Here is an 18,836-nt window from a genome sequence, read left to right as displayed (position 1 = left end):
TGCACTCGCGCCTTTTGGAAAGAACCGCATCCCCACAGGGTGATACACACTCAGAGAAGCTCACTTCACTCACTAGAGAGTCCAGACAAATATTGTGATCTCTTAAAAAATAAAGGTATGTCCAGCAGTATACCAGTAGATCTCCAATGACAACCATGTAATGTTGAGCTGTTTGTCTGCTCACAGAAGGTGCTACCATTCCCACTTGCTACACGGTGGCCAACAGCGATTGCTCGAATAATATTATAGAATTATGTAGCCTTTCCATTAGCAATTCATCTAAACTCGAACGATCGCACCATGATTCATGAACCATTTAGATCTATAAAATATGAATATGTCCTGAGAAATCAAAGGTTTCTAATCTATTTTTGCAGGTTCTAGAACTGGTATATTTAACATGTAAGTAGACCCTGTCTCCAACAAGTCTTCTGTACAGACTGAATTCAATTGGCTTTTACATTGTTAATCCTTGATTTTGTATCCGTTAATGGTTTAGTTCTAGTTTCGTGAATCGACTAAGTAAAATGGCTAATTATTTTGATTTTTGAGGGTTGAGCCAACATGTTTCATTTCAATTTCAAATTTTCCATTCTTCGAACTTATTTGGAAGAGCCTTACCAAGAAAAGGGAGACTTCCAAATTAAAACTAGCTACACGTCCGAAATTTTGTTACTGTCCAGTGTCCACTGCCTGGCCCTAATTATGCAAGCTGGGCTCGGGCTGAGTATAGCACAAAGTTTTAAGACTGGGATTGATCAGTTTTGGGCAGAACTTTCATCACTCGTGATGAGCATTGGTCCGTGATGCTAATAACAGTGGTTTGACAAGTACCCAATTTGAGTAATCTGACGGTAAAAGATCAGGTTTTAAAAACCAGTCAGTACCACTGTTACCAGTATCATGTACATGCTCGTGAGATAAGTTTGTTATCTGATTGAGAGAGAGAGAGAGAGAGAGAGAGAGAGTCCATATCTGATTGAGCAACAAGACTATTTACAATAAAGTGAGTAAAATATATATGATACAGGAACCAGTAAAACAATTAGCAGCAGAAATCATGATAAAATGTCTGCATGCACAGATTGCAGCATTCAAATTGCACTCCATGCTCCTGGTGCCATTCTTCACTTCAAAGGTTTTCTTCTCTTCCATTTTATCTTGCACCACCTTATCCCCAACTCCCAACCATGACTATTTTACGCGAATGGAAAGAATAACCGGCTAAAAATGTGATTGGCTGCTGCTTACTGAACAAAATAGCAGCTACGTGGTGAAATAGTGAGTCTAAGAGATGGAATAAGTTTGGCCCCTACGACTCTTGCTGAATCTCTGGACGAGGCAGAAGCTCACTATCAATGCCCCTCGGCACTGCCTTCTCCAGCATTAAAGTCCCCTTAAATGATATCAGCTGGATGTCTTTGGTATACTTCTGAAACTGGTCAGTAAACATTTTTTAAGTTAACTTCACCATAAAAAGAAGAGAGGAAGGAACAACGAATGCTAAGAGAACGAAGGAACAATGAATGCTAAGAGAATGAAACCATCCTACTAAAGTTAAGGAAGTCAACCACCTGGACAATGACGATTCAGCTGCATTCATGCAACCTAACGGTGAAGTGGGTGAACAGAGTACCTTTTAATTTGACATTTTAAACTACAACGCAGAACACTCACTTGATCCTCGGCCATCCTGCTGAAACCAAATTTGTTCGTCCAGATTGATTCAGCCTCCTCAGCAGCAGGAAGCACAAGCTTCTCCACATTCAAAAAGTGCAAGAGCCTCTCAATGCATGAGAACAATGCTTGGAAATAACCCTAAAATAGTAACAAACGACAAGTTGAAAGTAAGAAAATCAGCAATTGGATGCTAGAGGGAGCTCAATTATTTTTCTTAGGTAATACAGAAACGTGAATGCTACATATCGATACTTATTGCTGGAGGAAGCTCAACAATTAACCATAAATTAAAACAAATATATCAATTCTATTCATAAACCAATCCGTACTTGGGAAAATGCTCAGGTATAATCTTAGACAATTACACTTCATAATATAATATGAATAAGAACATTAGAAATAGAGGTATTTGGCTGCTATAGTCCTTAACTTCAAACTTTTAGTTTCAGTGGAACATACGATTGAAACTTCATAAAAAACATCCTTAAAAGTAGTTTATAAGTTTTTTTTTCTTACCGAAAAACAACTATCGAGTTCCTTCAAAGTGATGTTTGCCAGTTCCCATATTCATTCAAACATATCAGAATATACAAAGGGAAACGAGCAGACAAAGGACTTGATCCACAGGCAATGCCCTCATAAAGGTTATGGATTTAAGTTGACTTGCACTTGATGCACTTATAATTATGGGATCAACTAATGAAGCGATTAAGTAAGAACCTAGATTATAGACAAAACTTGCTACCTGTATCAAATTCGTTAAAAAGCAACTTTTCGTTGCCTCTGACAAAAAAGTTCAAAGATAGAAGCAACCATTAATTAAGTCAATCTCACAAGCGCTCTTTTCTAGTTAACACATGACCAACTGTATTACAATGTTTAGAATTAGTCAACAAATCCTCAAATTGTAGTTCAGAAGAAAACTTATTGACCTTTTAATACGTCAGGTATCAACTTTAAAACAAGTAATCTCAACACGGACATGCTTGCACGCAAAAAGCTTTTGGATATATGATGATTATCGTAAAGGAAAAAGCAGGTTACCTTTCCTTGGCTTTCTTTACTTGTTGCAACCAGAGGTAATTCAGCAACTTCTCGACCAAATATCCTGAAAAGTCCAACCGATACAGCAACTGACCTGTATTGAAGACAAGCAAAATATATTTTGTTAACCCATTTAGTCTTAATACACGATCATGATATAACTGATGCCAGTAGTACCAATGGAGATACATATTAAGAAGAGCATTTTGTCACAGGGAAATTACTTACTTCACACTTAAAACTGCACAATACAGCCCCCCGAATTCTTGCCCATCTATATTTCGCCTGCAATACGTCCAGTGACACATAGCAAATTAATTAAATGGAGTTGCATAAATTAGATATAGGAAGGCAATGTAATTGGAGCAATGCATAGGTACACATGCAAAAGAACGATGCAGACAAATCCACACAGAACAAGAACATAACATAGATGGACTAGTCTAAGAACTATCTAAATTTTAAAGGCAAAACCAAAACCTTATTGATGGATTTTTAATCACACTGAGACATACGCTTTGTCTCTCATCCACAATAAATTTGTAAATTAGGGAATAAGGTTTACATTGTAGATGAGATTCCTTCTGTATTCTTTACAGAATACAAACTAGTAGTTCCCAAAATAAGATAATGACCAATGCCAAAGTAGATTCTTGAGAGTTATTTTATAATCGAAGAAGAACAAAATATATTCACATCCTATTTTCACTGAAGAATCACTTCATGGTGTTAGAGGCTTAGAGAACCCCTTCAGTGTACATATTCGTTACGTATTTAGGTTTTCCAGCAGAGTGTATAGTCGACAGCACATGTCTTTTTTTTTTTTTGCTCGGTAAAGATGAAATCTCATTAAAAGTGAAAAGAAAGTAGGCCGAGAAAGCCTACTACAAATAAACAAAATAAAACTAAAAACATAGCCACAGGAGACTAACCCGAGATCTACAAATTATTCTACTTCTAAATACAAAAGTCTATCGTATCTCACCACAAAATACTCAAAAGGGATACTCCTAAATTTTTTTAAAATCTTAGACCACTGAAATAATAAAGCCTTAACAGATATGATAAGCTCTTGCTTAGATGCGGAAACACCTTCAAAGTGTCGACGATTTCGCTCAATCCAAATACCCCACAGAATAGCAAATGGTAATAAGCTCCAAAGACGATTGCCTGATGAGGTAAAAGGACCATGACCCCAACCCTTCAACAAATCCATCACTCGCCCAAGACTCACCCAATAAAAACAAGACTCTAAATGGAAAGAAGACCAAATGTTCTAAGAAAAAGGACACCCCAACAAAATATGATTTACAGATTCACCATCTTTTCTACACAATTGACAATAGTTAACAATAATTTTTTTACGCTTCCGAAGATTATCAATGGTAAGAATACGCTCTAAGGAGGCTTTCCAAGCAAAGAAAGAAATCTTGGTGGGGACTTTAGCTCTCCATATGACTAGATTGTAATAGATATATTTCTTATAGAGAAGAATAAAGCAAGCATTAGAAACCTAAAAACGTAATAGATATATACACTGAAAAGGTGCTTCGGAAAGAAGTTGGAATGCGAACTTTGGTGGTTCAATTAGGGGAAAATTTCAGGCGCTGCTGGATAATCGAAGGGAGGAAGGAGAAAGAACAGCCTATTGTTGAGGAAGTCCGATGAAGGTGACTTCAACGATCTCAACGACACAGAGGACATAATATTGGATCTCGAACTATTGGAGGAATAGTACAGCAGAAAGGTGGATGGTGAAGCTGAGAAGGGAGAGACTGGAACAAGGGACGAGGAAGACAATATCTAAGGTGCACTGAATGCGCTCATCTCACTATCCCATCCCAATTACACATGAAATCAACAAATCTTACACCCTTACACAATGATGTAGCACATGCTCAATCAAAGAGAAGCTCCTTGATCTCCTCTACTAGCTTATGCGTACCCTTCTCTTTTTGTTCAACAATTTTTTTGGTATTAAGGAAGAAAACAAGAAAAGAAAAAAAAAAGACGAAGAAAGGGGTGCTCTAACACATGAAGCTACCTAGCAACATGACAATGTCAGTTCAAATACTAAACGAAGTAATGATTTTTTCAGGAATTCGACATTTATACCTCCAATGGGAATGAAATACATTATCAGCAACACAACAGGAAATCAAATCAAAAGAAGATCATCAACACAGAATTAGCAGCACAACAAGAAATATCATTATATGATCGACTTACCCGTACACCATTTCAGGTACAAGATCCCGACCAGACCTTTCAACTATTGGAGCAAAAGAGTCCTGGAGAGAAAGAAGTACTTAATTGTAAAAACGTAAGGAAGGATATCACTAAAGCTACGCATTCTTCCTATAAGGTATGCAGTAAAATTAACTAAGTCTGTAAGTCATAATAAGTAAACCATTGAAACAAACAATCAAAGATAGAACCAACTGATTTCCATCTGGGGTAAATTAATTGATTGTCAAATTGATGAAAGATAATAATGCAGAAACAGCTTTTTTACTTTCTGCTATCTGTTTGGTTTCAAAGAATTGCACTGTCACCAAATTAGATTCCTCTTTCAGAAATCCTACAACTATATAAAAATTACAGGATAATAACTATCAAAAATAAAAGGATGCACCAGAGCTATATTGCAACACATGGCATGTCAAACTGGAACACCCAATCTCATGTTTTCTTGTTCAATTAAATTCTGGGAAATGGTAGAAAACAGTTTATCTTAGGGACCTCTGCGTGCATTTCAAATTTTCAACAATGATATACCATACCAATAATAAAAAAAAAATGATAAACCATTAAAAATAATTGTCCGCTACATTTTGGTAGGCACCAGAACGAAGAGAGTGTATAGAGACACGCCAAACAGATGAACTGACTTATCAAAAAAAAAAAAAGATGAGTTGTAAACCTAAACTCCATTATGTAACAGGTATCATGTCCAGGACATACAAGCAGATACATTATATGGATTGAAAGGTGGAAGCAACACCAGGAGAGACTTACTCGGAAAATTGCAACAGCCCTAGAAAGCAAACATCGATCTTCTAATGACCCAAATTTTCCACTTAGCAGTTTCCATTTCACATCAGTGCCAACATCAACGGTTAATCCTTTCTCGATAAGCTTCTTATTTATTCTACTTGACAATGAAGCTGGAATCACCTTTTCCCCAGTAAAGATTAATTTTTGTAATATGGCATGAATCCTGCTACATTCTTCACAACAGAACCACTTGCCCATGGGAAGTTCCTGAAGATGAAAGATTAGTTCAATGTTAAAATGTTTCGCACAAGTCTAGAAATGTTAAAGGATAACATCTATATGCCTACACACCAACTTACCTTCAAGTCACACAATCCACGCTCCCGCAAACAACCAACATGGTACTCCTTTTCACACTACGCAAGAAATGGAATATAAGATTCGATTATATTAACTAAAGGACAATTATAGCCTTGACAAGAAAAGCAGCAAGAGAAGGCGTACTTGGTCACAAAGCATAACTGTTCGCTCATCAAATTTTAAAACACTGAAGTCAGGGGCCCTATTATAAGAAGCACAAGAAGATGATGTCAGTTAATACATAGGTCCTACTATAAAAGGCAAAAGAAGATGAAGTCATACGAAGCACAGATAGGTAGTAACATTTATTTTTTACATTGCAGTTTAACTATCGAATACAACAATAATTATTTTTCCAGATCATGGAATCTGGGGAAGAATCACCCTAAAAGATACGCAAAACACATACATCCTAAAAGATACGCGAAACACATACACCTTGTTACATTCTTCTACTTAGGATGCAAACTTATGATCTTGAGTATTACAAACTTGACCAGTGTACTCTAAACAATGACAGTGAATATCCAAAAACAAAATTTTAACTGGTACACATTTCCGGATATACATTTTCAAGTTATGTAGCAACCCTAGCAGATATGAGAAAACATATATGCTATTATGGATCAAGTGAAACCCTAACTTACTTGTGGAAAGAAGCAGTCAAACACTAAAAACTCCATCCAAGTAAGAAGTAAAATACTTTTTATGTCATAATTTACAACTAATATGTGGTACAGGATACTGAAAGAATATATCAGTCTATGAACAATTGAACAGCAAATCAGGTCAAAGGTAATAATTAGTAAACACCATAACTATCAAGATGAATGTTAAGATCTACCAGTTGGTAGGTCTGTACTCGTAAAGCAAATCCTCCCTAAACAAAAAGCTCTAATAGGTGACCTCGCAGCCCAAAGGAAGTGTTAATTAGGTTGACATCAGAGACTTGTCAGGTCTCAATCAAGAAGGAGCTTTTGGTCAGTTGAATTCAAAGTCATCAAGTGATCAAGAGAGACGATACTCAAATATTCGCAGGTTGCAAGCAGACTCCTATTTGGCACATTCTCTGAAACCGCCTTCGGTTATGTGAAATAAAAATGAATTCAAAACAAAAGGATGCTAACTAAACATTGTATGCTAGGGGGGAGGGGGAGTGTTGTGCTGGCTGTTGTCTTGGTAGTGATGTAATTCCTGAATTATAGAAATAAATTTAATTTATCAACAAAAAATCAAGTTAAACATCTTATGATCCTAACAGGTAAGATTACCTAGCTCGTAAACGTATGAGTAGGACCCCTCTAACCATGAGTTGTAGAGGTACCATAGTAAATATATTCCTTCTAATAAATTTATTTTTCTTGTTTTACTGTGTAACCCTACCTGCAAACAACACATCCTCCGATTTCAGCTGCCGGACCTTTAACAACTCTGGTGAACCGTATGGTTATTGGCCTGGCACCACCAGAGGATTCATTGGAAGCTGTCTTTCTACCAATCCCTAATTTATCTTTGCAGTATGGGCAACACCACTCACATTCTGGAATGCACTGTAATCCCAGACAAGCTGCAAATACAAAGAAGTATTTCAACAATAAATATGCAAAGGCTACAAAATGAAATAACAAGCACAGTTGTGTGGGGAGCAAAAAAGTATCTATCCTAGCAACATTGTCAATTGAAAAGTATGCAAGAATGAGACTGAAAAGTTGAAGCACGTAAAAATGTTGGCCAAGAGATTAGGTACAATCCATGAATAAAAAAAATCACATCCAGAAATGCAGAGCAATCACAACAAAAAAAAACCCCATGAATTAACAATAAAATGCTTGAATTAAATACTCAATTCAAAACTCATATGTACCTGCATGAAAAGCCCGAGGACATGCATCACAGAGTATAAGGTCATGACCATCTCCACACACAGAGCACACACCATTACTGTTACTGGTAGTAAGACATTGACCATATGCCAGAGAGACTGATAGATCGTGAAGTGAAGCTCCAGTTGAGGTATAAATGTGACGATATCTGCCATCACACAAGAGAAGTGAGATGGAAAATAGAAATTTGACGATTCCATATTTTAATTAGTGCTACATAGAACACTCACGGTTGTCGCTTAGCAGCGCAACCAGCATGAGCCTCAAACTGTGAGGGGCTAATCTGTTCATAAACAAAAACAAGAAAGTAAAATTAAACAGTATATAGATAGTTTTAAGTTGTAAACCTACAATCAACCATACCAATTGTCTTACCTCATTGTTACAGCAACTACAAACTATACCATGTCCCTGCTTATAGCCATCAAGTACTTTCTGCAATATATAATTGGATGCAATGTTAGAACGCTCTCTGGAGTAGAATTACTTGAGCGTGTGTGTGTCTATACGTGTATGTATAGATATAAATCAAAGCTAAGTGTATAACCTGTCCCTTTGAATAATAAGCCAATTCAGTTCCATCTGGGAGCCCATTTGGCAAGAAAAGCACTCGGTGTAAATCATTGTCCCTGTCAAGCGAGTCCATAATCAATTAGTGAACAGAAAAACAAACTAGAAAACATCATTAGATGACCAAACAAGCATCCACATAAATTTCAAATACACACCTTTTCTTACCACGATCACCAATATTCTTTTTTGATGTTGACCTGAAATAAAATATGAACAAATGATAGCTTAAGAGGGATTGCTAGTTGAATCAAGCCTCACTAGGCTGTTCAAGGTAACATTCAATACTACCAAACATTTAACACCAAGTCAAAAGAAGTTATAAGATGAAAGAACAAACAATTTCTTTGGAGTCCATTTTCTCTCTTTGCTTATGTCTTGCACATCTGGAACTTTATGATTGATGGAAAACTTTTGAGCCATGAATCTTGAAGCAGGGGCAAGGCTGTCCTCGGTATCTTCACTAGAGTAACTGCATATTTTGGGTAATTTGTAAGTTTACATCAACAATCACTAACTCTAAAATATAAGGAAAATAAGTAGATTCAAGCTGTATCAAGTCCTTCGAGAAACCAAGATATAACCATTATTTTCTCTATGGAAAAGATGTAACTATTGAACAAAAGAACAAATCAAAACAACACTAGAGAGCAATCACAAAAGTCATACCTATTATTACATACTATTTATTTGTATAAAAAAAATTCTTTAGTGGACAAAATCTGTATGTTTCCAACTAAGGCTGAACATACATGCAATGCAATTGTTTATTACCTAAAATAAGTTACATATCAAAAACACAATCTAACCTATATTGGGAAAGTCTAAATGTTCATAACTTCTAAATGTCTTTTTCGAGTAATTTGTGATCTTTTAGATCAGAATCACTGATCAAGTAATTGACTCTGAAGAACAACACCCTTGATCAAGTAATGAATGCTGTACATACTTACTTTTAATGTCATCGTGGATTTTATTTTCATTTGCATTTCCAGTAATCTTTGCAACAGCCCAGCTACTGTCACCATTTTAGCTACCCAATGATTGATTAAGAAAAAAATATCTTGACATATAACAAAAAGGATGCTAACAAACAAAAGCAACAACACTGAAAAAGAGATCTGCCAATAGCTACGAGTACTTTACATACTTCTACAAACCCATTTCATAATTTCTATCCGGATTTTCTCAAAGCCTGTAGAAATTTGCACTCTATTGCAGATCAAGATCAGGAATTTAGGAGCGCCCAGAATCTGTCAAAGTGCGTTGCTCACTCCAAGATAGCTTGGAGCAGGTTGAAGTCAAGAAAGCTCACTGTTTTTTTTCCGAATTTTTGTCGATTTGCTTAGTTCTTTGGCTATAGTAGAGGAAGGTTCAACCTTTCTACACAATAAATCTACTGGATATGATGCTTGCTTAATCTCTAAATGAGGTGCAAGACTGGAGAAGCTTGATGTAAGGTGAGTTCTTTCCTTAAATCTTCTTGGGTGTCAAATCTAACTATTGCAAGATCTTTCTTCCCTTCAAGTTACACAGCAAACCAAGGCAACCCCTCGGTGGTAGGCTTTACGGTAAAACCTTGATTCAGGGATTTCCTTCTAGTATGCTAGTTCAGGAGCTAGGAAGACGTCCATAGGAGACCAAGTCACTAGTTTCCATACCTAATAATAAAACTAGCATAACCAGTGAGTCCAAAAGAGAGTAGCAATTACATATGAAATCCTGATAATGCACATCCCCAAACCCCAAGACCCCCCTAGAACAATCAAACAAGATCTCCCTAATCTCAACGAAAATCATATGAGTATCCTCTGCAGTGCTTAATTTTAAGGTTGCGCACCTTCCAAAGTACCTGCATAATTGCTTTTTGAATATGGTCTGCTAGCCACTTTGCCTTAGCTGACAAAGGACTAATATGAGTAATGGCTTGTTGAGAGAAGCTATAAAGGCCTCCAAATCCATCTTGCCTCCATACATGCAACAAGTAAACAGTGAGTTGGCAACCATCTTCCTCTGAATTCTTGCAAAGAGCACACGCTTTGTAGTTCAATACCTCTTGTTGAAATTATATATAATATCAATGAATTAAGAAAAACAGCACTTTATGAGATATGGACTTTTTACCCAAATCCTCTCGTGTGGAAATTCCTTATCAATCTCCCCAACTTCAAAGGACATATTTCAGTATGTGATTTTGCACCCCATAGTATGATTTCACCGCGAAATCATCCTCTTTTTCGTTGTCCACCTTCTCTCGCCCACTTTTCCAATTTCTCTATCTTCTTAACAAATAATGTACATCAAGACAATATAATCTTCCACCTCCCAGTCATTAAGAATTCTCCTCATTACAACATTCCAAACCATACCATTTTCTCCCACATCTAGATAATCGGAGATGGTTGCGTTTTTTGTTAGAAACCCATACACCCTAAAACCGTTCACATATAGGTTTATACCTAAGTATCACATCATATATGTATATAACATTTCTCCTCTTCGCCTTCTTGAAATTAAACCACCCACTAACAATACCCTACCAAAGAATTACTCCAACCATGTTAGATGGTTCCATAGGTTGCCCCTTCACATATCTCACGGTGATCACCTCATGCCCTAGGTGATTTTCCACCTACCCGTACCTTCACAACTAGGGCAGGGAATTGGGTTGGGTGATATCTGACCAGACTGAAACCGTATACAGTGGGTTTGGTACATATAACTATATGAGTTAACCAATTATTTTTTTTGGGTCTGGACTACTGGGTTCGGGATCGAATTCGGTTATATAAAAAAATCGAATAACCCAATAGATCCGAAAAACTTTATTAAGTTAGATTGAATATTAACAGTAAGGGCTATAATTGGAAAGTACATCCCATAGATTTAGCCAATCTGATGAATTTACCATTTTGGTAAGAGTGAAAAGGTCTAGCACGGACTTCTAAATCCTTATCTCTTAAATTTCCCTACTCCATACTAATGGCGCTAGATCTGTTGAGGTCAATTATTTTCTTACAGATAATGGTGGCGAGATAAAATGGGATTCTGAATTCTTCAATCAAAATGATCATGTTTGACACAGATGTTGTTCCAAAAATAGATGTCTCTTTTCGAGTCTGTATTTCACTATTTCACAACTTTTTCTGGTTTTTGAGCTCTCTTTTAGAGTTGCCAATGAAAAGATCTTGCTTGTTCAAACTTCTCCTAATCTCTAACAATTGGTTTCCTCTTGGTTTTGGACACTGATTCTTCTTGTATTTGGGATTTTTCTTGTTGAATTTGAAGGAGGAAGCAATGATTCGGGCCTGACCAGATAACCCGAGTTGTGTAACATTTTTGGATTGGGAATATAAGTGTGATCTGAGTCAGATTTGGGTACGAGTTCGGATACACCTAAATAATTTGGATATACCTCAACCCACCCCGTTCCTTGCCCTATCCACTTAGCAAGAAGTGCCTTATTCATGACCGCTTAACAGTGTGGCGGAGCCAAGAATTTCTTTGGGGGGGGGGGGGGCGCAGCGTGACTAGTGAGGACAAATTCCGATAATATATACACTTTATCGCAACAATTTTGTTAATAGGAAAAAGACGGTTAACAAAATGTATGATCAATAATTCATTAACAAAGATAGCACAATTAACAAAAATAAGTAGTACGTATAGATTCTTTAGCAATAATAAAAACTTAAAACAAAGTTCACTTCTCCACTCCAATGACATAGATTTTCAAAAGCTCAAGCAAGCAATGAAATAGTTAAGCAATAGAAAATTTTGGTTTCAAAAACTGAGCAGTTATTTGTTGAATTTGATTTCAGAAAATGAGGTTTTGGAAAAAGGTTTTTTTTTTAAAAAAAAAAAAAAAAAAAAAAAAAAAACTGGAAAACTAAGGTAATTCCTCTTCTTGGATGTAATTTGGTTTATCAATGACACTGTCACACCATGGTTAGTTCCAGCAAGAGACTTGTTGAATGTGAAAACTCAATACATATTTTACATACATAATACTAACATTGGTGGGCTGGGTATTAAGTTGCATTATATTTGTTGAGACCTCATATTAGCTAGCCTTTTCTTTTCTTCTTTTTGTTTGGGTTGTAGACTGTGGACCACATATAGGATACAAGTCGTAGTATTTTATTTTTTGTCAAAGTTGGAGAGGGGGCCCAGGCCCTACCTGACCTCTACATAGCTCTGCCCCTGCCGCTTAACCAATTCCCTCATCTCTGTTAGAAAAATCCAATCCCACTTTCCCCAATGTATCTTTCTTTTTTCTTCAACTCCCCCTTCTAATAGAGATCTTTTGAACACGGATTTGTGTCAGCTTGATATTGAGACAATCTACATTTTAATTTTATTACCATGAAATCTTTTGTGTTGAACATTTTATCAGTCTCTCGAACATGAATGCAGTGATTGTTCCCTTCAATGGTGTTATTCAGAAAATCAACCGTACAGTAGTAGTAGCTCTAATGGGTTCATCTCTAACTTTCCAGTCTTGAACCACCATTGGGGCTGACTATAGATTGGTTACTGTCTGTGCCCACCCCACCCCCCCAACTCTGGTTCTCCACCTCTCACCCCATCTCTAAGGCCGACTCTCTCATCTTCTCATTCTGCACTTAATCAGCAAGTCTCCTCCGCTCATGCCCCACTGCATTGCTGTATTCTAGTTGTAATACTTTTTTGGGTCATTCAATGTGTTTATCATTATACTTATGCCTACCTCATCTAAAACTTCTTTTGGAACAAATCAGATGCCAAATAAACTGGAAAGGACATGTAAACTGTCAAGCTTTCTGAAGTGTCATTTCTTTTTGGTTTCTTGGATCTTACGTAAATTCAAGATACTATACTTGGAGAGACAATACTTGATGCAAGTATACAACTATATAATTTAAGGAGATAATGCAGGATAATGCAAGTACACAAACTAGTGTACAATTTGCTTCTCTAGCAAAATATTTTCCTCTTCATACAATTTTACGCTATTACCTAAACTCTTATCTGTTTAATACTTCACCCAGAAAAAACTACTCCAACAAGATGATCATTTGGAGCTTTATCTAGTTTACGAGTGTTCTTTGGTTGCTTTACTGCATCTAACAGTTAAACCAAATTAAGAGCAGCCCAAATAAACAGTTATAAATAACCACATAATGTGCTACATGGTCTACTACCTGGGCTATTAAATCAGTGATTAATCCCCGATTATTCCTCAAGTAGTCGTTAGTCGCTACTCAGCCGATCCGCCTTGCCAATTAATCCTTAATTTAATCGGAACTAAAAAATCCCCGTTTAATTCAAATTAATCAGCCGAGTTTACAATTAATCCCGATTTTAGGTCGACCAGTTTGCAAATTAATTCTCAAACTCCCGATTAATTCCGATTAACCTAGTAGAGCATACTTAACTTCCTGCTACCCTTATAAAACAAGGCATACAATACAGAAAAGAAAAAAATGGAGAATGGATCTACCTCATTGTCGACTGAGAGTCAGCAAGATCTGTATGACGTTGGTAGTCTCTTTTGCCATTCTTTCGATTTTTCTGAAAATTTCCAGTTTTAAGCGATTCTGGAAGGAAGATAAAGGAAACTCCCGATCAATGACAGTGACAAAGTTATGGATTATATCAAATAGAAAAGGAGAAATTTGCCAAATTAATGTTTTAAATATGTAACTAGCAAAGACATATAGCAGTCCAAACTTATCATCCATTTACCACCATTGTGTCTGTTATCAACCAAAATTTATTTTTCAGTAGTCATCTTATATAAAACCTCTGAATCTAATGACATAAGCATCACCTTTCCAATCCAGGTAGGCTTGCTCTCTGCCTAATGAACCAGCCAAAGCTTGCATCGCTCTATCCAATGCGTAGAGAGGTGTATTCTTTAGCTCGTAGATACTAGTGTATACTGATTTCCCATTGTTCAAAAAAATGTGATTGTTCGGATGCTTAGTCTTTCCCCCAGCATGTTGCTCAAACTCATAAGCATTAAGTACCTACACTCAGTCACTCAATCAATTAAGTGATAAGTAAAGAGCACCTCATAAGCACTCCACTTGCTATAGTTAATGAGCTCACCTTAGAGAATTTGCAAGAAGCACAACAACACAAATATCCACAATCTTTTATGATTCCTCGAAGAAACTCTTTCTGCAAAGGGTAAGAAATATGGGTTAAAACACGTAGCAGTATAAAGGACAAAAAAGAGAGAACATAAGCCAACAAAAGTTTACCTCCTGTTGAAAGTACTTCACTTCAACTCCTTCAAGAATACCAGTTGACAAAAATTTCCTAACATTTGTAGAATATTCTTTTAACAAGTCGTCCTCAGACAATTCCAATCCCATCTTCTTCTTAAAAGTAATATTAGGAGGTTCAGTTCCACTAGAACTCTCAAAGAAATCTTTATCTGTCGTGGGCTCCTCATGCAAATGGCCGTCAGAAAAACCATTGTCAACTTCCATTTTTGAAATCTGGGTTGTCGAAGAGGACACTCCATTGTTAGAATTCTTGCTCTTGCTAAACTTCAATATTATTCTTTTAACTCCACTAGACCCAGCAACGTCTGGAGCTCTTAGTACTGCTTCAGATGTAGATGCTGGAGTAGACAAATCATTTACACACTGTCCCTCCATATCTGCAATCTGTATTCTAGAATTTCCAGTACTCAGAGATGGAATTTCCCCACTACCAGATGTCGGCGACCCATCTACAGGTTTGCTTGAGACAGTTTGGCAGCTGGAAGCTTTCTCTTGGGATGAGACGTTTGGGTTCAAAACCTCCGAAACAGTTTCAGTGGACGACTCGTTTGCTGGTTTCTTATTAGGAGTCTCTGCTTCAATAACAGTATCTACATCTGGAGACTTAATATTAGATGGCTTTTCACTCAAAATTTGAGCTTCAATATGATCTACAACGCATTCGTTCAAGCACTTGGGTTCTTTCTCATTGTTTGGAGACTCTTTCCGTGGCTTCTTATTCACAGTCTCTTCCTCCATAAAATCTACATCACATTCACTCACGCCCTTAAAATCCTCATTGTTTAGAGAATCTTTTAAATCCTCATTATCAAGCTTCTTATTTAGATCATCTTCTTCAACAGAATGAACAATGCATTCATTCACGCACACGTTTTTGGTTGACGACTCGTTTGCTAGTTTCTTATTAGGATTCTCTGCTTCAATAACAGTATCTACAACCCGTTCATCTGGAGTACGATCTACAACGCATTCGTTCAAGCATGTGGAACTAGTAGAATTCTCATTGTTTGAAGACTCTTTATTCACAGTATCTTCTTCCATAGAATCCTGGTTCTTTTCATCCTCTGCTTGCTTCTTATTCGATAATATCTCCACTTCATTAACATCCACAATACAATCATGCGAACGCTTTAAACATTTATCCTCTTCCTCCATCTTTCCATCACTTCCCATTCAATAACACTTTTAATCTCTCTAAAAACAGAAAAAAAAAATCAAAATTCCAACGATATATATTGTATTAAAAAGAAAATAATAATAGTACCTTTGAACGAGTCAATGTGTAAAAGCTTGAGCCTTATAATCAATATCTGAGAATCATAGATCTGAATAAAAGAATGAGCTAGGGTTTTTATTTATTTATTTATTTAGGGTTGAGAGAAAAAGAAAGAAGAGAGTTTATGAATTTCAAGTCTCCTGAAAATCTACCAAATCTTAAAAATCAGTTCGCGGTTATTGTTGTTAATTAATAGACGAGAAAATGCTAGTTGGGTTTTTATATACCTATTCATGGACCCCACCACATCCATGTGTATCTCTTCCACGTGGCGGGTTAAAAAAAAAGGGTACTCGCCGCATCTTTATCATACTCAACAACTGGAATTGGTGGACTTAGATATAGGGCAGGGAATCAGGTTGGGTTTGACCTGAATCCGAATATTTCGGTTTCGGGTCGATTTTCATATTCAGGTCAGGTTTGGATATAATTTCATTTTATTTATTTATTTATTATTATTATTATTTTTAAAAAATTTCATGTTATCCAATCGGGTCGGTCAGGTTCAAATGAAAATTTTCGGTTTGATTCGGATTTGGGTCCGGATATTGTCAAACTATTCGGGTTCGGATTCGGATATAACCATATTCTACCCGAACCAGACTCGTTCCCTGCCCTACCCTAGTTAGATATTACAATGGTGAATTAGTATGGGTCCTGTATTGGGCAACCACCAAATTAGATTGGGCAGCCTCTGGCCCAAGCCCAACAACAAAGTCCAAAGCAAAACCCAATACACCCCTCACCTAAAACGCGCACACCGGGAACAACCTTTTTCCTCATTCTAACCGGTATCACCTCTCTCGTGCACTCACCAAAAAAACCAAAAAAACCTTTGAGATATAGGACACAAAAACATTTAATATTTCGAGTTTAGGCAACCGCCATTGTTGTTAAGAAAGTGAACCATTGTTAAGAAAGCGCCATTGTTAAAAACATTCGTCCGCTCTCATTTAATTTGAGTTTGGGCAACTGCCATTGTTAAGAAAGTGAAGTTTTCTTTCTTGTGCTATCATCAAATACCAAATGTTACAGGTTTGTTTTCTATTTATTCTATTTGTTTTAATTCATTTTATTCAATTTCATTTAGAATATTTGTAGTGATTGTAGTGTTTGTAAGGAGTTGAGTGTTTCATTTTATTCAATTTCATTTAATTCATTTTATTAAATTTCATTTAGAATGTTTGTAGTGATTGTAGTGTTTGGAATTAGGAGCTGAGTGTTCAAGTTTCTCATTTAGAATGACATAGAGTTGAGTGTTTGTAGTGATTGTAGTGTTTGAGTGTTTGTGTTATTCAACTATCTATCTTAGTGATTGTAGTAATCGTAATTTCGAAAGAATTGTAATTTAGCTGGAAATGTAGAAAAAATATATAGAAGCTTAATTTGAGTAGTAATGCAATGTCTGGTTTAATACCAGAGTTTGTTGGTTAGTTTTAGTTCGATTCCATTATCTATTGGAAATTGTTTGAATTTAATGGTGTTTGAATTTTCTTTTAATAATCTTAGTGGCATACCAATTATGGTATTTGTTTCGTTGCGAAGTAATCCCTGTTGAAACTTTTTGAAGTTTTATAAGTTTTGGAATTGTAATAGTAGTGTTAAAAATCAGAATATGATTTCAATTTGATTAAACTTATTATAGTTACTAATACTTGTTTTCTTTTTCTTTTTAGCAATAGGTCTTCGATCAAAGAATGTCAAGAATGTAGCTAAATCTACATTCAAGGGTGTACAAAAGTTGTTTGGTGGCGGCGGTTTCTCTTCAAGTCGCGGTGACATGCCTGAGCCTGAGAAGAAGAGAGTTAAAGGGTCGAATACATCGGCTTCAATCCGTAGAGGCGATAGAAAAGCGGATGATGTTGATCCTACTAATATAGGTGATGTAGAAGGAGAGAAGAAGAGAAGAAGGGGAACGGGCACCTCGGCCTCAGTGCGTAGAGGGGACCACAAAGAGGTTGTTCCGAGTAATGTAGATACTGAGAGTGATAGTGAAACTGAGAGTGAGGGTGATATTAATGTCGAATATTTAGATGTAGATACAAATGTAGATGTAAATGTAAATGTAGCAATGGATCGTGGGAAAAATATAGTTGAAAGTGATGGGGATGATGATGGTGAGGATGGAGATGATGAGGAAGAGTCTGGTGATGGGGAAGGTGATGAAGAGGATGACGATGATGAGGAGGATGATGATTTGGAAGAATTGATGGAAGTTGAAGCACCAGTGGAAGTCGAAGCACCTCCAGTGGAAGATTATGTGAGAAAATCCAAAGATGATTTGGAGTACACACGACATGTATATAGTGGTGGCTATACTGAGTTAGAGCTTCTATATGACTATGCGGTGCATGTGGCTCGCGATGTTTGGGAAAAGAAGGTATTATCATAGACTAGCTTAATATCTTTATTTTCCTTTGACTTTACAAAACCTTTTGTTTCTCCTCATTGAGTCTTTGTTGTTTCAGCCGGAGCGCGGAGTATTAAAGTGTGTTCCGCATCTATCAAAGTTAAGCCAATGGGGTGTGATGAACGAGTTCAAAAACTCTCCCAGATTTGAAAGAGAGCTTAAGAGGATTGGGTTTTATGATCTCGTATTTGGGTATTACAAGAATCACGATCCGCCGTTGGTCTCTACGTTTGTGGAGAGGTGGCATCCAGAGACCAACACCTTCCATATGTCATTTGGGGAGATGACTGTGACTTTGGATGATGTCTCCTAAATCCTAGGCATCTCGATTAGAGGCAGAG

At 36.7% G+C, this 18,836-nt stretch overlaps 1 protein-coding gene across 1 annotated transcript; it reads right to left on the bottom strand.

The window, feature by feature from the left end:
- Positions 1-957: 957 nt before the first annotated feature.
- On the bottom strand, positions 958-16,279 carry LOC147488712 (uncharacterized). The gene is made up of 20 exons (XM_086570173.1): positions 16,074-16,279; positions 14,783-16,003; positions 14,628-14,699; positions 14,347-14,545; positions 14,017-14,113; positions 8,875-9,006; positions 8,693-8,734; positions 8,512-8,593; positions 8,340-8,399; positions 8,195-8,247; positions 7,946-8,112; positions 7,465-7,648; positions 6,226-6,283; positions 6,081-6,137; positions 5,743-5,988; positions 4,954-5,015; positions 2,953-3,009; positions 2,725-2,818; positions 1,678-1,818; positions 958-1,438 (listed from the first exon to the last, which is right to left on the bottom strand). Exons 2-20 carry the CDS (start codon positions 15,980-15,982, stop codon positions 1,313-1,315), a joined length of 3,129 nt encoding a protein of 1,042 aa, XP_086426299.1. The 5' UTR covers positions 15,983-16,003; positions 16,074-16,279; the 3' UTR covers positions 958-1,312.
- Between the last annotated feature and the right edge of the window lie 2,557 nt (positions 16,280-18,836).

Source organism: Coptis chinensis, chromosome 7 (genome assembly GCF_015680905.1).
Source record: "Coptis chinensis isolate HL-2020 chromosome 7, ASM1568090v1, whole genome shotgun sequence".
NCBI classification, from domain to species: Eukaryota; Viridiplantae; Streptophyta; class Magnoliopsida; order Ranunculales; family Ranunculaceae; genus Coptis; species Coptis chinensis.
The sequence above is the reverse complement of the archived record's forward strand: the minus strand, read 5'-3'. Positions and strand labels throughout refer to the sequence as shown.

Coding starts and splice junctions, on each gene's coding strand:
- LOC147488712 (XM_086570173.1), bottom strand. CDS start 15,982: ATGGGAAGTGATGGAAAGATGGAGGAAGAGGATAAATGTTTAAAGCGT. Junction 8,113..8,194: donor TGCGCTGCTAAGCGACAACC/GTGAGTGTTCTA, acceptor GTGTGATGGCAG/ATATCGTCACATTTATACCT. Junction 6,284..7,464: donor GGAGGATGTGTTGTTTGCAG/GTAGGGTTACAC, acceptor TTCTTATAATAG/GGCCCCTGACTTCAGTGTTT.